The 22,489-nt window shown below is 38.2% G+C and overlaps 1 protein-coding gene across 8 annotated transcripts in view; it reads right to left on the bottom strand.

Moving 5' to 3' along the window:
- ptprk (protein tyrosine phosphatase receptor type K) overlaps positions 1–22,489 on the bottom strand; it is a 641,623-nt gene that overhangs the window by 33,478 nt on the left and 585,656 nt on the right. For 4 of the 8 annotated variants that reach the window (XM_073057323.1, XM_073057324.1, XM_073057327.1 and 1 more), the window contains 5 exons: positions 18,765–18,949; positions 12,323–12,410; positions 11,246–11,322; positions 7,010–7,046; positions 1,833–1,930 (listed from right to left, as the gene is read on the bottom strand). In XM_073057323.1, the coding sequence (XP_072913424.1) occupies positions 1,833–1,930; positions 7,010–7,046; positions 11,246–11,322; positions 12,323–12,410; positions 18,765–18,949 (485 nt within the window). Of the gene's footprint in view, positions 1–1,832; positions 1,931–7,009; positions 7,047–11,068; positions 11,087–11,245; positions 11,323–12,322; positions 12,411–18,764; positions 18,950–19,477; positions 19,490–22,489 lie in introns of all 8 variants that reach the window. The other 4 variants (XM_073057322.1, XM_073057320.1, XM_073057325.1 and 1 more) reach the window with 2 other exon arrangements.

The following is a 22,489-nucleotide window of genomic DNA, read 5'->3' as shown; positions in this document are numbered from 1 at the left end:
CAATTAAAACGGAATTGTTTTGCATTATCCTTGCTGGAATACTAAAAGGGCAAGAAAATACAGTGGATTCTGGTTAATTGGGACACATCGGGCACTGGAACATTTTGCCCAATTAGCCAAAGTTTCACAGAAATAGTTGAAAAGAATCAGATTTAATATCATTGGCATATGCAGTGAAATTTGTTGTTTTACAGCAGCAATACATAATAATTTAAAAAGCTACAAATTACTATAAGAAATATATATTAAAAACTAATGCAAAAAGAGAGTAAAATATAGTATGGTAGTGTTCATGGGTTCATTATCCATTCATAAATCTGATGGCAGAGGGGAAGAAGGAGTTGCTGAAACTTTGAGCGTATGTCTTCAAGCTCCTGTACCTCCTCCTTGATAGTAGCAACAAGAAGAGGGCCCTTCTTCAAGCATCACCTTTCGATGGTGTCCTGGATACTGGAGAGGCTATTGCCCATGATAGATCTGGCTGAGTTTACAACTTTTTGCAGTTTTTTCCGGTCCTGTGTGGTGGCCTCTCCAGTTAGAATGCTCTCTGCGGTACACTGGTAGAAACTTGGGAGTGCCTTGGGTTACACACCAAGTCTCCTCAAACTCCTAATGAAATATAGCTGCTGTTGTGCATTCTTTGTAATTGGACCAGGATAGATGTTGATACCCAGGAACTTGAAACTGCTCACTCTTTCCACTGCTGATCCCTTGATGAGAACTGGTCTGTCTTCCCTCAACTTCCTCTTCCTGAAGTCCACAATCAATTCCTTGGTTTTAGTGATGTTGAGTACAAGGTTATTGTTACAACACCATTCAACCAGCTGATTTATCTCACCCCTGTAAACTTCCTTGTCACCATCTAAAATTCTGCAAAGAGGCCCACGAGACCTTTAGCCATTGTTACAAATGGCACTGCAATAAACATTCTCTGAAATAGTCTGATTTGATGTTAGGTGTCTCAGCCTGAAACAGCGACTGTTTATTCTCTTCCGCAGATGCTGCCCGACTTGCTGAGTTCCTCTAGCATTCTTCTATGTGTTGCTCTGGATTTCCAACATCATCAGTTCACAAATATACTACACAGTGTCGGGTGGACCCAATCAAATAAAATGAGCTCGTTTCTTGAGCCATCTCCTTTAAAGTAAATTCTCTTTGAAAACTTTATGAAGTTGCCAAGGAGATGAAGACTGTGAAAGGGATGGCAGTCTTGGAAAAATTTGAAGGTATCAACAATTATCTTGAATGTTACAATGGAAATGACAATTTGGAGGATGCAATGATAGAAGGCATTGTATAAAGGCTGTCTATTATCTGTACTAGGTGTCTGCACTGACTTTGTTAATTTACAGTCAATCAAAAGAAGATGACAGCATACACTGGATGAATTTCTCCTATAACTATTAGAAACTAATACACAGTTTTATAGTACTGTAGTAATATTGATAGTGTTCTAATTTTTCTGTATTTCACATGGAAGGCTATGTGTTAAGGATGAAAGACAATTTTGAGTGAAGTTAGAGATGGAATCGGGTGCACCTCATCCTAGTCTAATAACTCTAACCACTAATGGCCAGAGAATGTTGCTTACGTATATTTTAAGGAGCAATAAAATCCAAGTACAGCAAGCAGTGGAAGCTTTGCCTTGTGCAAAACACACTCTGGACTTTAAACTAGTGAATACTCAGCACATCAAACAACATCCATAGAAAGAGTAGAATTAATATTTGTCAGGTTTCTAGCATCTGCCATTTAAAAAAATTTTCTTTTCTCAGATTTTACATGCTCCAAAATATTGGCATATACGATCTCACCACCAAAACTAGACTTACTCTTCCAACTTCCACCAGATTTGTGACCATAACGATACAAACTGATTGTTCTTGCCAGACCATTCTCCAGAAGTCATAGACAGTGTCATGTACTGGCCCTAGAGAAAAGAACAAGAGAAAGTTAGTTAAACGATTAGCTTTATTTGTCACATGTACAATGAAACATGCAGTGAAATGTGTCATTTGCACCAACTCGAATCAGCAAGGATTGTGCTGGGGCCAGTGTCGCCATATTTCTGACACCAACATAGCAGGCCCATAATTTACCAATCCTAACCAAACCATACATCTTTGGAATGCAGGAAGAAACTGGAGCGGAAGGAGGAAACCCACGCTGTCGAGGGGAGAATGTTCAAACTCCTTTTGGACAGCGGCAGGAATTTACACCTGATTGGTATGAAGTGATGGTGCTAACCACTACACTACCCTGCTGCCCTTTTATTTATGTAATGTGAGAAATAATTTACTGCTTCAAAAATTTCTGGTATCACAAGTTTTTCACATATGTTATTCAGCTGTTTCTTAAAGCACACTTACATTGGAAAGTAATAATAATAAATGCAAATACACAAAAATTATCAAAGCATTTTGAACATTGAAGCTTATTTCAATAAATTTCTCCCAAAGTATTCAACTTGCATTAACTTGTAACATTCATTAAATGTTAATTGAAAGTGAAACTTTCTAGTTCGGCACCCTTAGGAGCTCACTGGTGCCAAACCACAGTAAAACCCGACCACAGAAAATGTCCAGATCATCTTTCTCTGAGCAGGAGAACTGTTTATCAGTATAGACACTCCACATGTCAATGAAGGGCTCTGAGAACTTTCTGTAACAAAGAGCCACTAAGTTTTATATTAAACCGTGACACCATGGCAGCAATGCTGTTCAAGTCAAGAGGTCTGTACATCATCCCTGGGCACACTGGTTTTCTCCTGCAGTGCAAAGATGTACCGGTTGTAAGGTTAATTGGTCATTGTAAATTGATTAGGCTAAGGTTAAATTGCAGTTGTGGGGGGTGTAAGAGCCGTAAGGGCATATTCTGAATAAAAAAATAAATAAATAGACATAAAATCAGAAGTACTGTTAGATGCACTGGTAGGTTAATTAGCTTTAGATCTGCACATCTCAGTTAATTTTAGATCTTAGTTGGAATTAATTAGTATAGATCTCTACTGCAGATTCAGAATGTGCTGAACCAAGGGAGTTGGCCAACCCCAGAATGATGGGCGTGTACGAGTGGACCAAACACAATAGATTCAAAGTAATTTCATAATTGTACATAAAGTAAGTTGCCCATGATTGCTGGGACTAATAATTTTTAATTTGGAATTGGTTTGGCTTGATATAGCTGTCTTTTATACTCCGTGCACAGTACTGAGCCAGGATGTGCAATCGACAGCAAGCTGCCTCCGTGTACTCTTGTGGTGAGTCTGAAGATGGATTTGCACCACAGCTTTGCATGACACGGTGCTATTGTACGGGTGGACTAATATAAAACCTGACTTCAAAGTAACAGGAAAATATCTGACAGCCAACCAAGATATGCCATATATAACATATCAATGATTTTGAAGGTTCTTAGATGCCCCCAACACTTAAAAGCATTTTAAATCTGTAAAGAAAAACATTTAAAAATTTAAAACAATTACTTGAACAGAAATAAAGCATTTCATGTACTTCTTACAACAGGGGTGAAAATACAACTCGTCGAGTATCTGCCAATTCACTGCAGAGCAGTGTCATCTGTTGCACTACACCCCTCAGTTCCCTGTTAGCTATTTTCTCATTAAATCCATAACTCCCTCTTCAATTTTCCTGTCAACCTACGACTTGGGGCAATTTACTTGTCAGAATACCTTTGTAATGTGGGAAGAACCAGAGCACGTGAAGAAAATTCATGTGGTTACAGTGAGAATGCATAAACTCTACACAGAAAGTAAGCAAGGTCAATTCTGAATCGCTGAAGCTGCGGGACAGCAGTGCTAGCTGTGGTGTCACTGTGCTGCCCAGTACAGGCCTCTAATGATACAAGAGCAGACCATTCAGGTCATAAGGTCAATGCCAGCTTATTAGTCCTGTGGTCTGATGTGGAACTTTATAATCCATCATAGAATTGGAGTTGTACATTACAGGAAACAAGCCCTTCATCCACCACACCCATGCCAACCATTTTGCCCATCCACACAAATTGCAATTTCCAATATTACGATTGTGATTGTATCTGATTCCAACAGTTCCCAACCACACCACCACCCCCAGCAGTATCTTCCAAATATCAACCACTGTAAAAAAAATTCTCCTCAGATCCTCTTTAAAACCCTTCTTCTCCCCTTAAACCTATGCTTTCTTATCCTTGCTTTTCGTAATTTTATAGACCTCCATCAAGTCACCTCTCATCCTCTTCTGCCCCATGGAAAACAAACCCAACCAATGAAATCTCTTCCCAAAACTGAAGTCCACCAAGCAAGCAAAATCCAGATGCATCTCTTGTGCACCACCTCAAGCACAATCACATCCTCCTTACAGTGTGGCAAACAGACGCTGTTTCCATGCTTTAAACATTCAAGCTTGTTTATTCTATGCCCCAAACTTTGCAAGCAAGCATGTCGCGTACCTTCGTCACACTACATCTACCATGCTTTGCCACTTTCAGGGAACTGTGCCTTGAACCCCACGGTACCTCTGATCATTAACACTCCTCACTTACTGCATATATCCCACCCTAAACAAGGAGTCACAAATCCTTGAGTATATGGGATGTAGGGACGCATCATCATTATGTGCCATGTTGTATGATGTAGGCGATCATGGTCTTTCCATGACCTTGTTCTTGACAAATTTTTCTACAGAGGTGGTTTGCTGTTGCCTTCTTTTGGACAGTCTCTTCACAAGATGGGAGACCCCAGCCAGTGTCAGTACTCTTCAAAGATTGTCTGCCTGGCGTCAGTGGTCGCATAGTGAAGAATTGAGATACACATAGCTGCTCATACAACCATCTACCACCTGCTCCCATGACTTCACTTGAACCTCATCGGGGTTGGGGGGGGGGGTGGAATAAGCGGTGCTACACCTTGCCCAAGGGTGATCTGCAGGCTAGCAGATCGAAGGAGCGCCTTACACCTATTTTGCTAGATATGTCTCCAGCCCAACACCCCAATGAGGGAAATGGGAGAGCAAAATGTGGACAAGATAACTTTGTTAGACTAGGTAAAGGGGAATGTCAAGAGACTGCACGTATATTAAGAGTAAAACAGTAACTAGAGAGAAAATGAGACCCCTTAAAGATGAATGTGATCCACAGAAGATATAAGGAACTGATGTACTGCAAATATCCTACATTACAAAAGAGGGGGTACTTGTGGTCTTAAAGTGGATAAAGACCTGAGGTTCACCAAGACATGGCAGGAAAGGAGAAAAAAAATTGTTGGAGCCGTGGGGTAGATATTAATATTGCCTATAGCCCTAGATAAGGTACAAGAAGACTGGAGGTTGGCTAATGTTGTGCCTTTTTTTTAAGAAGGATGCAAGGTCAGGCCAGAGAACTGTAGGATGGTGAGCCTAACATTAGTGGTAGGAAAATTATTGGAGAGGTTTCTGAGAGCTGGGACTTGAGTAAAGGTCTCCCAAATCTGACTGAGAATTTTTTGAATAGGTCGTAAAGAGAATTGACCAGAGTAGGGCATGGGCTTCAGCAAAGCCGATGACAAGGTTCTACATGGCTGACCGTTCCAGCAGGTAGAACTAGTCAATTACATACAAACTTGGCTTGGTGAAAGGGGTCTGCAGATGGTAGTGGAAGTTTGATTTTCAGACTGGAGTTCTGAGACCAGCGGTGTGTCACAGGGATCAGTATCGAGTCCATTATTGTTCATCAGCACAATTTCTTAATTATCATGTCAATTACATTAACAATTTAGATGAGAATGTAGTTGTCATGATGAATAAGTCTGTGGAGATACAAAAATTGGTAGTACTGATTATTTATGATTACAACAGAATCTAGATCAAGTGGGAAAATGGGCTAAGGAATGGCAGCTGCAGTTTAATTGGGAAATGTGTTAAGTGTTGCATTTGGCGAGTTAAACCAGGGAAGGATTTGCACAGTAAAAGGAGGGGCCCCTGAAGAGTGTTCTAGAACTGAGAGACCTTGGCATACAAGTACACAGTCCCTTGACAGTGGTGACAAGGGTAGATGGGATGAAGAAGGAGCTTGCCTTGTTTGTCTTCATTGGCCAGAATGTTGAATAGAAGAGTTGGGACTTCCATGTTACAACTGCACATCAGTGAAACCACATTGACTATTATGTGCAGTTCTGGTCACCTAGAAAGGATATCACTGATCCAGAAATGGTGCAGGAAAGGTTCACAAGGATGTTACTAGGATTGGTGGGCTTGAATTATAAGGAGAGACGATAGACTGGAGCTTTTTTCCCCTTGAGCAGACGCAGCTGAGGGATGACCTGATAAAGATGTATATAAAATCATGAAAGACATAGACAAGGCAAATAGTCACAGTCTTCACTAGGGTAGGGGAGTCTAAAAACTAGACAGCATACATTTCAGGCGAAAGGGGAAGGATTTAACAGAGACCTGAGGGGCAACATTTTTCACCCAGATATGGTGGTATGTGAAACGTGTTGGTGGGGGAGTACAATTACAACATTCAAAAGGCATCTGAAAAAGAGCTAAAGATTGGGAGTGACTGTAATGCCTCTGCATCACCGCAGGGTGATGTTGTATGATGACTACCGCAGCATATCGCAGGGATCAGTACCAAGTCCATTATTGTTCATCAGTACAATTTCTTAATTATCATGTCAACATGCAGCATGACTACATGTTGGATGATGACTACCGCAGCATAATAACTTTATACTTTCCTTCTTTAATATAATAAAAGCGGTAAGTTTTATATAATTTAAAAATGTCTGAACAGCAGTGTGCAATAAATAAGAGCATGGTTGTTAACTTAATCTCTGGCCTCATGTCAATATTTTTAGGTTATCATGAATCACTACCTTACCAAGGTTTAAGACTTTGAAGAGAAAAATACTTCCAATCATTTCTCTAGCATAACTGAAGACATATTAGGTCACAGAAACTGTATACAATGGAATTATTTTCAGAATCCCAACGATATACAAGTTATGCATTACTTAATGTAAAATTCTTACCTTGTGTAGCTATGTAATGACTTGGCCTGTGGTATCCCTAAAAATGATAAAAAATATTTCACACAATCAGATCATCTGAAGAAAGGATTGGTCTGGAGAAATGTACAAGTGAAAAGTCCATTGATACCATTAACATATACCAATGGCAACTTGCTCACCCAGCACCATTAAGATAAAGGCCGACAGCTTAATTCAAACAATTTTCACTGAGCTACATAAAAGTCAAATCCAATTAAGAACCATTACTTGAAACATATGTTACGACTGAAGAGGAATAGAGTATAATTTTTACCAGGTTAGCTGAAAAAAAGGAAGGGACTATTGTCAATTGCAAGATGAGGAGTGGGTATGCTTCATTTCAGACTTCTAATAAATATCTCCAAATGGCAGTCCTGCCGACCCTTATGCAGAATGGCACTTAAGAACAATGTTAGCATAATCATAAATTAAAGGCTTTTCACAGGCAGTGGAGATGACATTAAACCACAATGGTACATCTTACACTGAAACGATCACAGGAATCTGCATGAATAAAATGATTTAGTTGAAAATGTTAACATAAAAATGGAAGTTACTAAAATATAAAAATAAGTCTGGTGAAGAAAATGACATCTGGAATAAAATGTAGCTAATGTGAATAAATAGGAGCACCAGATGCTCACAAATAATAGAACTATGGTGAACTTTACTGGTGCCTTTTTTTACAGCAACTTTAGCATTGCCGTGAAGCTTTATAACAGATTTAAATCTGTAATGTTAATTCACCGCCACTCCCACAAATGTTTTCCCTTTTTCTCCCTCTCTCACTCTTACCCCTCTCCTCTGCCCTACTTCATCATAAATTATTAAGATAAAGGACAATGAAAAGGGGTGGGAGACCTCTGAAAGGGCACATCTTCATCTAATTTTAAAACATTCTCAGGGGTGTCAGCATTTTCTAGCCGTAACTGGTCTCAGTTTAAACGATCGCAGAAAGTTACTCACATTTGGACAAATAATGCCACCCATTTATTGATTTGGGCTAAACACCCCTAAATTTCAATAATATTTCTAAACAGTTTTAAAACAAAGGCTCAGTTAATATTCCAGTTTTAGGAGTTTCTGTCTCTGACCCGAAACATTAGATATTTCGCTTTCCATAAGTGATACTTGATCTGCTGAACGTCTGTTAATATTTTCTGTTTTTATTTCAGATTTATGGAAGCTGGTGAAAAAATCTCCGGTTTTTGTTCAATACAGATAATGTACCTGCCTCTATCAAAGGGCTTTCCATGAATGGGACAGGGCATTTCAAGGAGGGCAAAAAGGAAAGAGTGAGAAGCTGGGGGAGGGAAGAAAGGGAAGAGTAAAGGGAACAAGAGATGCAGAGAGACAAAGAGATGGAGGAAAGACAGAGAGAAAAGAAAGGGAACTGTGAAGAAGAGACAGAGAAAGTAGATAAATGTAAGAGAGTTCAAGAGGGAGAGAGGGATAAAGAAGGCGAAGAGAGGGTAAAGGAGATAGGGAAGAATGAACAAGGATGAAAGTGAAGGCGAACAATGAAATAAGGAGATAAAAGAGAGAAAAAAGGAAAATGACAGGAAAGGAAAAACATTTGAGGAAATACAGAGAGGTGGGAAAGAATAGTCAAGATGCTAAAAAAGAGAGCATCTGGAAAAATTGGAAAGTGGGGCAGAGGAGAGGGGAAAAGAGTGAGAGATGCAGAAAAGGGGAAAACGATTGTGGGAGTGGCAGAGGCCCAAGGAAAGAAGGAAAAGAGGGGTAGAGATAGCCTGAAAGAAGCAGGAAAGAGGGGAGAAAGGGGAGACAAAGAGAAAGAGAGAGGGCAATAGGTAAGTAATGATTCCAAATATTTAAGTCTCTTTGGAAAAACTTGGACAGGTATATGAATGAGAGGGGTTTGGAGGGATATGGCCCAGGTGCAGATCAGTGGGACTAGGCAGAAAAATGGTTCGGCACAGCCAAAAAGGGCTAAAAGGCCTGTTTCTGTGCTGTAATGTTTTATGGTTCTATGGTACCAGACTGTTTTTCTTTTCATTTATAATTTTTTAAATAGCTCTGAAAAAAATTGAAAGCTTTGACAAATAGCAAAGCTGAGCCAAGGCTTTCCCAATGTTTTCCCAATGTTTTCTGAGAAAATAAGGGTACCAAGTCTGATCTGGCCCATTCACATAGCTCAGCCACAGTACATGAGCCCCTGATGACCTGCCAATCAAATCAACACAGCTTTTGTCTGGCGTTTTCTTCCTTACAGGTATGTATTATGTGCAGTTCCATTGTTCAAGTTAGCAGATGCATTTCAGCAAGATTCAAGGCTCTAGCATTGGAACAGATGAACAGTTTAACTCTTGCTCTCCCTTCCAAAATGTTTTAAGCACACACTTTCAAAATTGCACCTTGCATAGGTTCGAAATGCCTGAGCAATGCTCTGAATTGGCATATTTTTAATTCAATGACCAGTGAACAATTAAAAACTGACAAAAATTCGGAAATTTTAACTGAATCCAAGTTTGTCCAAGAATAAAATAAATAAGTATGTTTTTAAAAATCTAATACTGAAAAGAGGGAACTGATTGAAGATTACAATCTAAACTCAGAAGTAAATTACACCCATTTTGGAAAATCTAATCTTAATTCCCAGTATGAAATTTGGGGAAAATAGTTCTTGCTTTACTTTTTTTTAATTACTTTGATTACATTTTCAAGGTTTTATGTTGCCCTTAAAGAAACAAAATGAACAATATTTTAAATTGAGAATATAGGCTTTATATACAAACTCTTGAATATTAAAGGCTTGCAAGCAAAGCAAATGTGAAGCGAATCCTGAAGAAGAGTGCTGGCCAAAAATTATCAACTGTTTATTCATTTCCATATATGCTGCCTGACCTGCTGAGTTTCTCCAGCATTTTGTGTGTTTTGCTTTGAATTTCCAGCATCTGCAGAATTTCTCGTGTCAGTGAATATTTTGCTTAGTTATACTTCAGTTTTAATCATTTTTAAATATTTGACTTGATTCTTGGAACTCTCGGAAATACAAACCATTGTAAGTGCATTTAATTAGCAAAATGCTGCCAATTCCACTTGTAAATTATTCACAATTGTGATCTTCAATGGCTCAGGAAAACTTGAGGTTCCAATGTAAGTGATGCCTTCAATTTCTTTCAGTACTTTTTCCTAAAACTATATTCAAGACCATAATTGTCATTTACTGAAATGTTTTGTATGGATATTGCTTTTTATTGACACATGTTTTATAGAGTGCAAATATATGTGGTATCTCTTTTAGGAAAAGGTGAAAGAAGGCTCCTTTTCACCAAACCACTTAATTGAAGAGCATTTGTCTTCAAGGCTGTGTCAAACAAAAACAAACTATCTGTATACTCTCAGAATCTAGTTTAAAATTAACTAGTATCCCAATCTTATGCAATTTTTAACGTAGATTTAAAGTCACAAGGCCCATGATAACTTTCAACTTAATAAAATGATATTTGCACTTTACTGTAAATCTGAAAAGTCTACTATTTTCACCCACACGTGCATTAGAAAAAAAGTTTTTAAGCAGAGCAGATAGCCATAGAGAATATACAATGATAACTCAATTACATGCAGGAGTTCACCACTTCGATCTCTTCATAATGTATGCCATTGGCTGTGGTTCTTTAACAGAATCATTTTGCAACATCAACCCGCAACACTTTAATAACTAAACTTAAAATGCCAGTGTATTCAATAATAAAAGAAAATCCAGGGTTTATTTCAGAGTAATGTACTTAAAAGGTGATTTTTCTCCATTATACAAGGCAGAATATTGAACTAGTTTATGCACTTTAACAAGAGCATTGTTTATTTTCTGCTAGAACCTCTTTACATTCCACACCATGGAAAAATATTACTACTTATATTATGTGAGGCTAACTGAAAATCGAAAATGCTTTTTTTATGAAGAGAATCAAAAGGGTTAGCTCAACTATCTGCTGCAAGTACTGCTTGTTTTAGTAACATATTGAATATATTTAGAAAAAAAATTAAAAAAGATCCAGCTATTTCAGTGGTACTTACATCCCTGTACAGCCATATCTACAGCCCAAACCAAAGCCAGATGTGAAAGAAAGCACAACAGTGTCAGTGAGTGCCAGCAAATTTAATATACAAGGTGTACATAGTAAGAGTTGTAAATTTTAGACACAAAACAGGAAATGAAATTTTAAGATCAAATTGTCAAGAAATACCACTTACATCAATGTAATTTGCATTAATATAATCTGATGTTGAATCATCTTCAAGAGACTGTAAAATGACTCTGGAATGGTCATCTGTAGGAAAAGATTTCAAAATTTAAATTTATTCACGCAACACCTTTTTCTGAGAAACAACACAAAAAGATTGAAAAATAGATGCCAATATCAACCACAAATTAGCGGCACAAACTGTTTCAGATGATTAATATCTTCCCTTCCCCAGATGGTTTCAAACACTAGTGCTGGCATACGGCAGATTTACAATTTAAACCATGCTACAGGGAAAGAGGTGAGCGACAGACTGAAAATATTCCACTGAGTTTGAATTTGAATTTGATAAGTACAGTTTAGTATTACTTTCAAATTTAACTTGCTAAAAATTAGCAGTTTGTCTATTTTTGCAGTTTTGCTCTACAGTGCAGCTCTCATCTACCGGTCAGAAGGTTATAAGTTTAGATCCATTCAAAACAATTCACATCAATTCTTTAGTGGAGAAACAACATTTAGCAATCTAACAGGTGGCTTGTTATTTAATCTCTGTTCAAAAAGAAAAAAACTTGAATGCTTTCAGTGCCAAGCTGCATTCAAAGGGAAAATAAGCTGAATTTGTTCCAACAAAACTTACTGATTTTCCATTCTTGAACACTGCTTCCTACTGAGATCGCAGACTCTCTGCTTTTATCCCAAATCCTTCTCTCTCAATTATGGGATACCTCATGTTTATACTGACATTTTTACATAATCTTCTACATATTTGGCAATTGCAAATCGTACTAGACTAGTTTTGTTAATAACTGTATGAAATAGTTAAAGTGAAAATGGTGGTTATGAGTGGCTTTTTTTAAACAACATTTTGATTTGGTTTTAAATAAAAGATGGAAGTTCATCACTAAAGGAAAAGCAGAAAAATAAATGCAAGCTATCTCAATGCCAAAAAATAAAAATTTTGAAGGGGTGTTGTAGGATTTTTCTTTCTACTCAAATTCAGGTAAAATAAAATGTTGCTCATTGAAACTCAAAATTTCAATAAAAATAATTTTTAAAATGCACCAGAGACACTTGCAGATCAACTTACAGGCTATAATATTTCCATAACGGTTTTTTGTTCGGTTCTGATCTTTCTTGGCTACGTCCCAAGAAGCAGATTGCCCTTCAAAGAAACTCTGCCAATGAAGAAAATTATATTAAGTGGAATAATTTCTGCTTTATTATTTAAGTTTCAAGTCAAAGTTTGCAACTTTAGCGAGCCCATATAAATAACTAAATGGTAACACTAAAGTAATTCCTACAAAGAGCAAACCATAAAATTTACTTGTACCAAATACTCCTGATGAAAAAAGTAAAGAAGGACATTTTGGACTATTAGAGGCTTACCTAAATGTTGAATGTGAGACCTTCATTGCTCCAACTTGCTAAATATCTACTTCTCACAGTTGAAACAATGGCTATAATTATTTTACCTTATTTATATCATAGTTCAATAGAAACAACCATTAAACTGACCTTCTGATTTCACGATGTGTTAAAATTAGAGTATAATTCCTAACAACTGCTGGTGGCTCAAGAAAATTGCAAGAAGAGTTAAGTGCATATCAGGTATTATTTAGGTATATGGAACAATATTCAACACCACAGCTCAGCTCAGTATCAAAGGATATTTAAGAGGCAGCATTTTATTCAGCCTTTTTCAATATATTTTGTAGTGACAAAAATAAGATAAAACAATAAGTTATAAACATAGTAACACGCACAAAATGCTGGAGGAACTTAGGAGGTCAGGCAGCATTTACCGAAAAGGGTACACTGCCAGCATTTGGGCTCAGACCCTTCATCAGGACTTCCAGCAGTGGATTTTCTCGTGTTTGTGAACTTATAAACAATGTGATTTTATGTTTCATTTTGTAATAATACTATGACTGAAGTTCTGCACATTAAAGGCTGTTGGTCTCCCCTTTCGCTGTGGCAGGACCGATCATACCTCTCTCTCTCTCCCTTGTTAGTTGAGAGTCTTAAGCATTGGGTTGGACGGTAGATAGTTCTTCCTCTCTGTTTTGTGAAAGTCTGTGAAGTGTTAGGATTTCAGGTTGTATATTGTATTTATTCTCTGATAATACATTCAGGAGCATTTCCCTTCCTGTGTGCCAGTTCCATGCCTCGCAGGTAATTTGTTTTAATCTATGTGAGCATGGTCTCGGAAAATGATAACTGGTTCACCACCATTGTTTAACATGATTATCCTTCAGATTATCATGAGCAATTTCTCTTGTCCAAAACAGTTTAAGCAAAAATATTCCATAATAGCAGTACATTAATCCAACAAATTCTCTTTTAATCTGATGTAGGTGTTAGACAGGTGGGTTATAACCAAAGGAAAAGTGGCTGGGGCTGCTTAGCACTTTAGTGCAAGGGTGCTTGCTAGTTGCATCAAAAATCAACGTACAGAAATTAGAAAAAAATAGTGAAAAGAAAACCGCCAATGTTTACAAAAAGATATCTACCAGAAAACACAACAGAAGTTTCTACTATTATATTTGTCCAGTCTGAACTCCTGGCAGCCCCAATCTCTCTCCCCTACTAAGGGCAAAGAACTCCTTTAAATTGGAGAGAATTCCTTTACACTTCTGACTCGCAATGGCAGAAAGGCTTGTGGAATATCAGGTGGTGGGGCATTTATCCACACTCTGATCACTGACGAATCATCTACCAGATGACTGTAGTAAAACACACAATCAGTTAAGCAGATTTATTCATTGCTTTAGCCCACTCACCATCTATTGTAATCTTTTTTCTTTTGGCCCGTCAGTAATGCTACCAAACCACTGCTGGTGATGGACAGTTAAATTCCCCAACTACATGGCATGGTACGGCCACTTGCGATGGAGGAGCTCCGCACATTCCACAGGATGAAACCGTGAGAGCAGTTACATCCATGGGACAGCTCTCCTAATAAGGGCACTCTAGGACAGAGGTTCCAAAACTAGGGTCCATCGCATAAAAAAGGTTAGGATCCCCTGCTCTAGGATATTTGAGAGATGCACTTTGCAAGTTTTGAACAGGCTGGGTGCAATCTGAATGCTGTGCCAATGAGGACCTCCATTTGTCCAACCGGTTTCATACTCAGTGAGGTGTGCTTTGCCAGTTGTTTCATACTGAGTGACAGATGGCTATTCATGGAGGCCTGTGGTTAGGCTCAGTTCTGCTGGGATTCCCCAGCATTATGCTTTGGGTTTGCCAGGCCAATCTTATTTAGGTCACATTTGCCCACGTTGATTCAAATGGGGTTTCCTGACTGGTCTATCAGGGAGCATAAAAAGGGGCAAGTAATCTTTTAAGATTATTTTACTTCAGTTCAATGTCTTTATTTATTTGTGTTGCATGGGATTGCATATACTTAAAATATGGCATCTTGTTTTTAAAAGTTAAATAAAAATGTATTCGATATTAATAGATTTTAAATACCAGAGACAGTGATAGCTTTGACAAGCAAGAGCCAGCCTATTGTATCCGGCCCAGTTCCACCACAATCTAGCACTTTGATTGCATACAGCAATTTATCCACTGAACAGTTTGATAGTCCATTTCAGAGAAGGGATGTGATTATGGAGTCACATTTAGGCCTCAAACCAGGTATGGCATCAGATTTCAATCCCTTAATGGTATTAGTTAAAGAAGAGGGATTTTGCATTCCAGTGCTATAATGATCACCAGTACCGACAGTCAATTATTATTCCCGATTAGCTTTAATGAAGTGAACTTAAATCCCTGGATAGTTGGCAGGCATTGAACAAGTAATACCTGATTGCCCATCCAAGCCTCTGAATTTATGATTCCAGTAAACATTACCATGACCACAGACAAATTCAGCAACCAATGACTGCCAGATATGCAAATGTCAAGCTTTAAAATTAAACGTTTGTCATGCCCTTAAATCTTTTTTTCCACCCACTGTGGAAATTCTTTATGATGTTCTGACTGAGATCAATGCGACAAATGTCATGTTACTCCTAGACGGATAAGTATGAAATAAGAATAGGTACACCCTCTATCGGATAACACGCAGATGCCTTAATTACAAAGGCAGGCAGATACAGTACTGTACAAAAGTCTCAGGCACATATAGAGCTCTGGTGCCAAATATTTTTGCACTGTACTGTAGCAATTTTATGTAATGCACTGTACTGCTGCAGAAAAAAAAAACAATTTTCATGGCATATGTGAGTGATGATAAGCCTGATTCTGATATGGGTATCTATTGTGGATTGAGAGTGAGAAGGGGGCAGGGAGAGGGGAATCATGGTTGGGGAAAGGGGAAGGGAGAGAGGAGGGAGCAGGAAGCACCAGAGAGAAACTTTGCGATGTTCGATAAACCAATTATTTGGAATTAAATACCTTACCTGGTGTCTCAGGGCTGGGCGAGCCTGCATCTGTGCCACCTCCCATCACTGGCACTCCTTCTCTGCCACCTGCCCCACACCTCACCCTTGCCAAATACAGTACTGTTCAGAAGTCTTAGGCATCCTAGCTCTATATATGTGCTTAAAATTTTTGCAGAGTACTGTAATGTGACACCCAAAATACAGAAGCATGACCAAAAAAAACCTTGAAAGCAATACTCTTGTGTGAAATAAAATGATCCTTTTCAATGAAAATAAACCATTTGGCTAACTTATCCCCCTCAAATAACAATGTGGGTTATTGCAATGGGAATTTTGTCATCTGCCCTCATGTTGGTGAAGTCACTGACAGAGAAGTAAATGCCAGTAATTAGCATGAAATTAAACAATTCATAATAAATCCACCACAGTAAATAATCCTTCACGAGGAAAGAATCCAACAAGATTTAGTTGCAAGATCTAACTTTTCCAAGTCCTGTGAAATCTTAACAGATCATTTTGGACATGAATTATTTAATAGTTGCTGCTCAGTCTATATTACATTTTTATGCTGTGTGAGAATCCTTTGTGATATATCGCTTTCACTCTGCTGGCTTCTTTACAGTGACAAGTAAACAGGAAGCTGCTCAGAAACAATTCATTTCTACAGGAAACATTATCAGTAAAACTACATTCTCAGTTAATAATGAATACTATATCACTTGATTGAAATAGAATAAATCCTGATATTCAGACATACCAACATGACAAAATCCTTGAATGTTGCAATACAAGAAACCCACCCAGTTTGGTCGATAGTGATGCCACCATATAATCTATTAAAAAAAGTTATTAATCCACTCTTTAAAGAATTTGACTGAATTTCTAACGAATGCATGAAACCTATTCTTCCTGATAGAAAAGAGTACCATATTGGCACAGTAACATGCGTCATTAAATGATTTGCAATCCTTCATTAGATGTTCTATACTTTCAGGTGAAACAATTATAGTTTTACTGCGCTAATTGCAAGTTACATTTAGCCGACAATCAACATCATTACATCCATTGAGAACACATGTTGGAAACAAGTAATTTGGGTAAAATAGGCCAATTAAGCTGCAAAATCATTGGAAGCCATATGAAACTGCGGTTGTTTTGAAACTGCAACTCATTGTTTAAATGTCTACAAGTTTCATAAATGTCTCATGTTTTAATCTTTGACTTCTATCACCTGAATCACTTATTTATAAAGTAACTCAATGTTTTTTGCTGCAACTCGTGTGAAGTCAATGTTCAGCGAATCTTCTGTCATTGTGCATACCTAAAACGGATGCCTGAAATAATAGGCTCTAAGAAGCTGCATCTTGAAAGATCATAAATTCAAACTTCCAAAAGCAACGATTTGCAAACAGAGTCAGTGCAGGAAATGTGAAGCTGCATAAAGCGAAAGTAGTGCTTTTTTTTTCTGCTCCAGAGATCATTTTACACAGTACTCACACGGGCAAGGAAAATCCTCCACTGAGTGGCAGGCTAAGGAAGGGGAGCTTTAGTGGAAGCAAGAGAGCTGGCTGGGGTTGGGATGAACAAAGTCCTCTCTGCACACTGCCAGTTTCCCTCTTCACTTGCTGCCCTCCCTGTTCTTGGAACATCTCACTCAACAGCAGCTGAATCCAGACTATTTTAAGGTATAACTGTAAAGAGTTATAAACTGTGAAGTTAACTGTAAGACCTGGGCTGTCTAGTTGACCATAGTGCAAAATGCTAAACTTATCAATACTCAGGAGTTTCATTCCAATATTTCTTGCAGTCTGACTATGGAAGCTCCTGCAAACAGAGAGCAGTTAACCACCTTGTATTGTAGACAAAGGAGATGCAACCAACTGTTAATTAGCTACCAATTTTTGCAGAAAATACACCTATCTTCTTTCACATGCTGTCAGCGTCAGATAGGCTGTAGTCACAAAAGGTATCACATCAATTACTGATCAGTTGCACATTATGCACATACCTAACTTCTCAAATTTAGCAGCTTCAGAATCTCAAATAATGGCCTACAGGATATTAACAAATTCAGTTGTGATCTGCAAACATTCCAGTCTGTTACCGACCAGTTTACTGTGTGCAAGCTATGAATGTAGACCCTACCACAGGCACGAGGATCCTTCTTTTGACAGTGTGTGTCCAAATTGCTGATTATCCTCTAAAAAGATTCTAGAGTGTCATAGTAACACTGAACAGAGATTTATCATTGACTAATGAATTAGTAACAATGATAATAGACCTTGCTTAAGGATAAAGGATGGGTCCTGTTGCTTATTTACATGTATTGTTTGTTTTGTTATTAATAAAACTAAAAGAAGCAGATTGAAATATATGAAGCATTTTAAAAACCTATTCAAAAATTATCAATGATCTTAAAAAAAACAATTGAAAAATAACATCATTTTTAAATAGTATTGTAGTCATTTACTATATAAATACTCAAGGGCATTTCATGTCTGCCAGGATTTCAAGACGTATTATCTAATGTCCCATATTCTCAGAACTATCCAGCTGGCACAAACAGTCCACCTCACTGTTCTTGGGTTGTAAAAAATCATTTGGTCATCCTTATAAGCATTAAGTATTTGTTTTTATTAAGGGTGTGGGTCCAAAGAATTGGTGCATGCCACGTGCCACCAAAATTTTTGTGTGCGCCATCTGGGGCACATTTTTGTCACCTCTAAGCAAGTCCTTTCCAAAACAGACAAGGTCCCTGGAACTGCAATCATCCTTGGAAAATGGACCAAAACCACATCAGAGAGATGGAGTTTCCAAAGCTGGCACGATGTCAGGAGAGGCCAAGGAAAGCAGCAGCAAGGCTGAAGGTGCATCCAATCTTGGGATATTTCCTCACTGAGTTTACGGTGACTGTTGTAAAAGGATTAGAGTTGCCAAGTTCATACACGTTTCATTATATCAAAAAGGCAGGTTTCATATTTGGTTCTTATCACTCAGAGTTAAGGATTGCTCTGGAAAACAAAACTTAGTACATGCAGGAAACAAAAATGAGGAAACAGAGTTTATAGGTTGGAATTCCTGAAGTTACTCTGTTAAAGAAAGATGAGTAGTATGAAACATTCACTTGCATTGTATTCTCACCTCGTATTCCTCCTTGAAGCCGTAGCCCTCTGATGTTTTCATTAGGTTGATATGTTGCAATAAGTCTGCAACCCGAATGGCAGGGTGGAGCTGACCGGTCTGGTATGGAGATTCTGTGTGCTCACCATGAAAACGAGGGACATCCAGCAACCTGCTTGACTCTGCCGACACTGTATGGTTTTCATCTAGGGAACGAGAAAAAACCTCGTGTTCAATTTCTCCATCTGCTTCTGACAAAAGAACACAGACCGGAGATAAATGGCGTGCAATTTTAGAGTCACCCTTCACCATTATCTTACACCTGGCATGCTGACAAAAATACGTACTACACCATTTGAGAAGATATTTATGTTGTTTCCACACATTTATCATGAGATCTACCCAGAATTAAAATTGTACAGACTGCCTTATGATTTGTACCAGCAGAACACACCAGAACACTTCATTTCCTAAAACACAAAACAGCTCTTTTCAGTTGCTGTATTTACACATGGAAGAATAAAAACACATTACAACTCTTTTGCAGGGAAAGAAGGCAGCCATTAAGCAGCTGGTACACGTTCTAGGCTTGGATAATAACATTTGTCCAAATACTCAGAAGATCACAGTCTTTAAGTATAGCAAAAAGATAACACTCGTCGGCAAACATACAGCTACATCACATGGTTTTATATTTCCTGTAACACTTAAAACCATTGTTTTCAAATACTCACCAGCAATGGGCACTTTGTAGAATAGAGCAGCGTAAAGGAACAAACACAAATTAAGATTGACACATAGTTCAAAAAATAAATAAAATGATGCATAAATTAGCATCCCTATTTTAGATGAATTGATATATAAAATGATTAACTATATCTTCACTCGCTGCTTTATTTGAAAATCTTTAAATTCATTTGAATTAAACTGAAAAATAATGTCACTGGCTCAGTTTCAAAACTGACTTGTCAGAAGGAGGAATCAGGTTTTATCAATGAATAAGGTTTCTCGATGATTAGGGTGCACGACAACAGAGGATTTTTGGAAATGCTCAGCAGCATCTGCTGAGGAAGAAACAGAGTCAATGTTTGAGGCTTATGAGTTTTAATGGTGACCTGAAAGGTTACCACTGATTCTCCCTCCAAATATACACTATAAGACAAGAGCAGGATGAGGCCATTTGGCCCATCGAGTCTGCTCTGCCATTCCATCATGGCTGATTTACTATCTCCCTCGACCTCATTCTGGGGCCATCTCTCCAACACCTTATGACGCTCTTACTAATCAAACATCCTGCAACCTCCGCTTTGAATAAATCCAATGACTTGGCCTTCACAGCCATTTATGCCAATGGATTCACCATTCTCCGGCGAAAGAAATTCCTCCTCATCTCGGTTCTAAAAGGATGCCCCTCTATTCTGAGGCTGTGCCCTCTGGTTCCAGACTCTCCCACTACAGGAAACATCCTCTCCACGTCCACTCTATCTAAGCCTTTCAATATTTAACAGGTTTCAATGAGATACCCCCCTTCATTCTTCTAAACTTCAAGAGTACAGGCCCAGAGCCATCAAATGTTCCTCATACGTTTATTCTTTCATTCCGGGGATGCACCACCGAGAGCATCCAGACTGGTTGAAAGGGCCCAAAGGATCATCAGGGGCTCCAGCCATCCCAACCACAAACTGTTTCAGCTGCGTCTGCCCAGGAAATGTTGCTGCAGCATTAAGGCCAGGACCAACAGGCTCCAGAACAACTTCTTTCACCGGGCCATCAAATTTATCAATACACACTCAATAAATCTTCATTCCCGTAAACCTCCTCTGTACCCTCTCCAATGTCAGCAAATACTTTCTTAGCTAAGGGGCCCAAACTGCTCACAATACTCCAAGTGTGGTTTGACCAACGCCTTATAAGCCTCAGCATTACATCCTTGCTTTTATATTCTAGTTTTATCTGCCCGGCAGGTTGAGTATTTCCAGCGCTTTGTGATTTTATTTCAGATCTTCACTTGCAAGTTTTTTGCATTTTCTCCAATCAAAGACTTCAGATGACCTTACATTGCAACAGTTACGAGCAAATCTGTAATCTGTTGTCATTTAAATCTGTAATCTTGTGCTTCGTTTAATATTAATTGCCAAACTATACAGCTAGTTGCATCTTTAGCACTGTGCATGATCACTGAACAAGTGCAATGAAGGAACTTCAACATGATAACATTTAGGAAAAGCAAACTAAAATAAGTTAAAAACAATTATGAATTTTGCCACTGAGGAACAGACATTTACTGACAACACATGCAGCAACATACAATCTTGCAAAACCCACTGAATTAACCACTGCAAAAAGGAGCCATGAAATATTGAGTTTGCAAATGTTCTTTATAGGAGTAATTGTTCTCCAAGCAATTATTCAATGAAGGCCATATGAATAATAATGTGATAAAGGATTTTGCTTTCAAATTTGACAAATTATAATTGTAGCACAATTTAAAAGATTCTGAATTAACTCTGGTTGTAATATATATGAACCAGACAATTTATTTGACATTCTTTTAAAACAAAACAACACCATTCCTACCTAACCAATATTTTTGAAATTCACTATACCATCACAGTGTGGTTCTAATGGGAAATAGGGAGAACCCTGGCTAATTTTAAACAGATTTTTGCTGCAGTAAAAACAGAACAAAGGATTCAGTCTTTTCTAATCTTGCAGAAGTTATAATATGGTCTATGTGTTAAGTGTTAGATATCTTAAATGCAATGTACACGGCAAATTGACCAATTTGCAGAGCCACACAGTTCATCTGATTATTAATTATTTTAAATTATTCTGTCAAATATATTACAAGCCCAAATAATCAGTAACATATATCTGGCAAACTTTTGTCTAACTATTTATTTTGAGTGAACTTCACAAATTAAGATCACCAATGTGAATAATTAGACAGTAGAACTTTCATTGCCTCGGGCTTTTATTTCCATAAAGCACATTCCTCACATTTCCGCTTTTCTTTGAGTAAATCTTATCAGCACAGGAGATGATTGAAAGTGAACAGTGCTGCCCACCAAAACAACTGTTTCCTTAAACCCTCTACATCTCCATTCTACCTTAAACCCAAGCAACTCTCCTTCACCTACCTTCATCCAACAGCAACTATTCCAACTCCACTCATTTTCTCCAAATCAGCAATGTAGTTATGGCTAACTGCATGGCCTGTCTTTTCTTTGTTGGAAACACGAAACAGCCCTTGTTCCAGTTTTACTCAGAACCCCCTTCCTCAGCTCTTTTTTCTACTTTGATGACTGGGTTTGTACTACCTTCCTTCACTGACCTTTATTTTTATCATTATTTTTGTCTTTTTTTTTGCTGCCAATTTCTACCCTGCTCTCATCACACCCCAGCTGCTATATTTCACGTGAGTCTGAAGGGGTTTGGGATGTCACCAAAGACTCTAGCAAATTTCCACAGATGTACTGTGGAGAGCATTCTAACTGGCTGCACCTCTACCTGGTATGCAGGGGCCACTGCAAAGGTGCAGATGTTGCAAACTCAGACAGCTCCATCACAGAAACATAGAAAACCTACAGCACAATACAGGCCCTTCAGCCCACAAAGATGTGCCGAACATGCCCCTACCTTAGAACTACCAAGGCTTTACACATAGCCCTCTATTTTCCTAAACTCCATGTATCCGTCCAGGAGTCTCTTAAAAGACCCTATTGTTTCCGCCTCCACCACCACTG

Source organism: Hemitrygon akajei, chromosome 9 (assembly GCF_048418815.1).
Source record: "Hemitrygon akajei chromosome 9, sHemAka1.3, whole genome shotgun sequence".
NCBI classification, from domain to species: Eukaryota; Metazoa; Chordata; class Chondrichthyes; order Myliobatiformes; family Dasyatidae; genus Hemitrygon; species Hemitrygon akajei.
The sequence above is the reverse complement of the archived record's forward strand: the minus strand, read 5'-3'. Positions and strand labels throughout refer to the sequence as shown.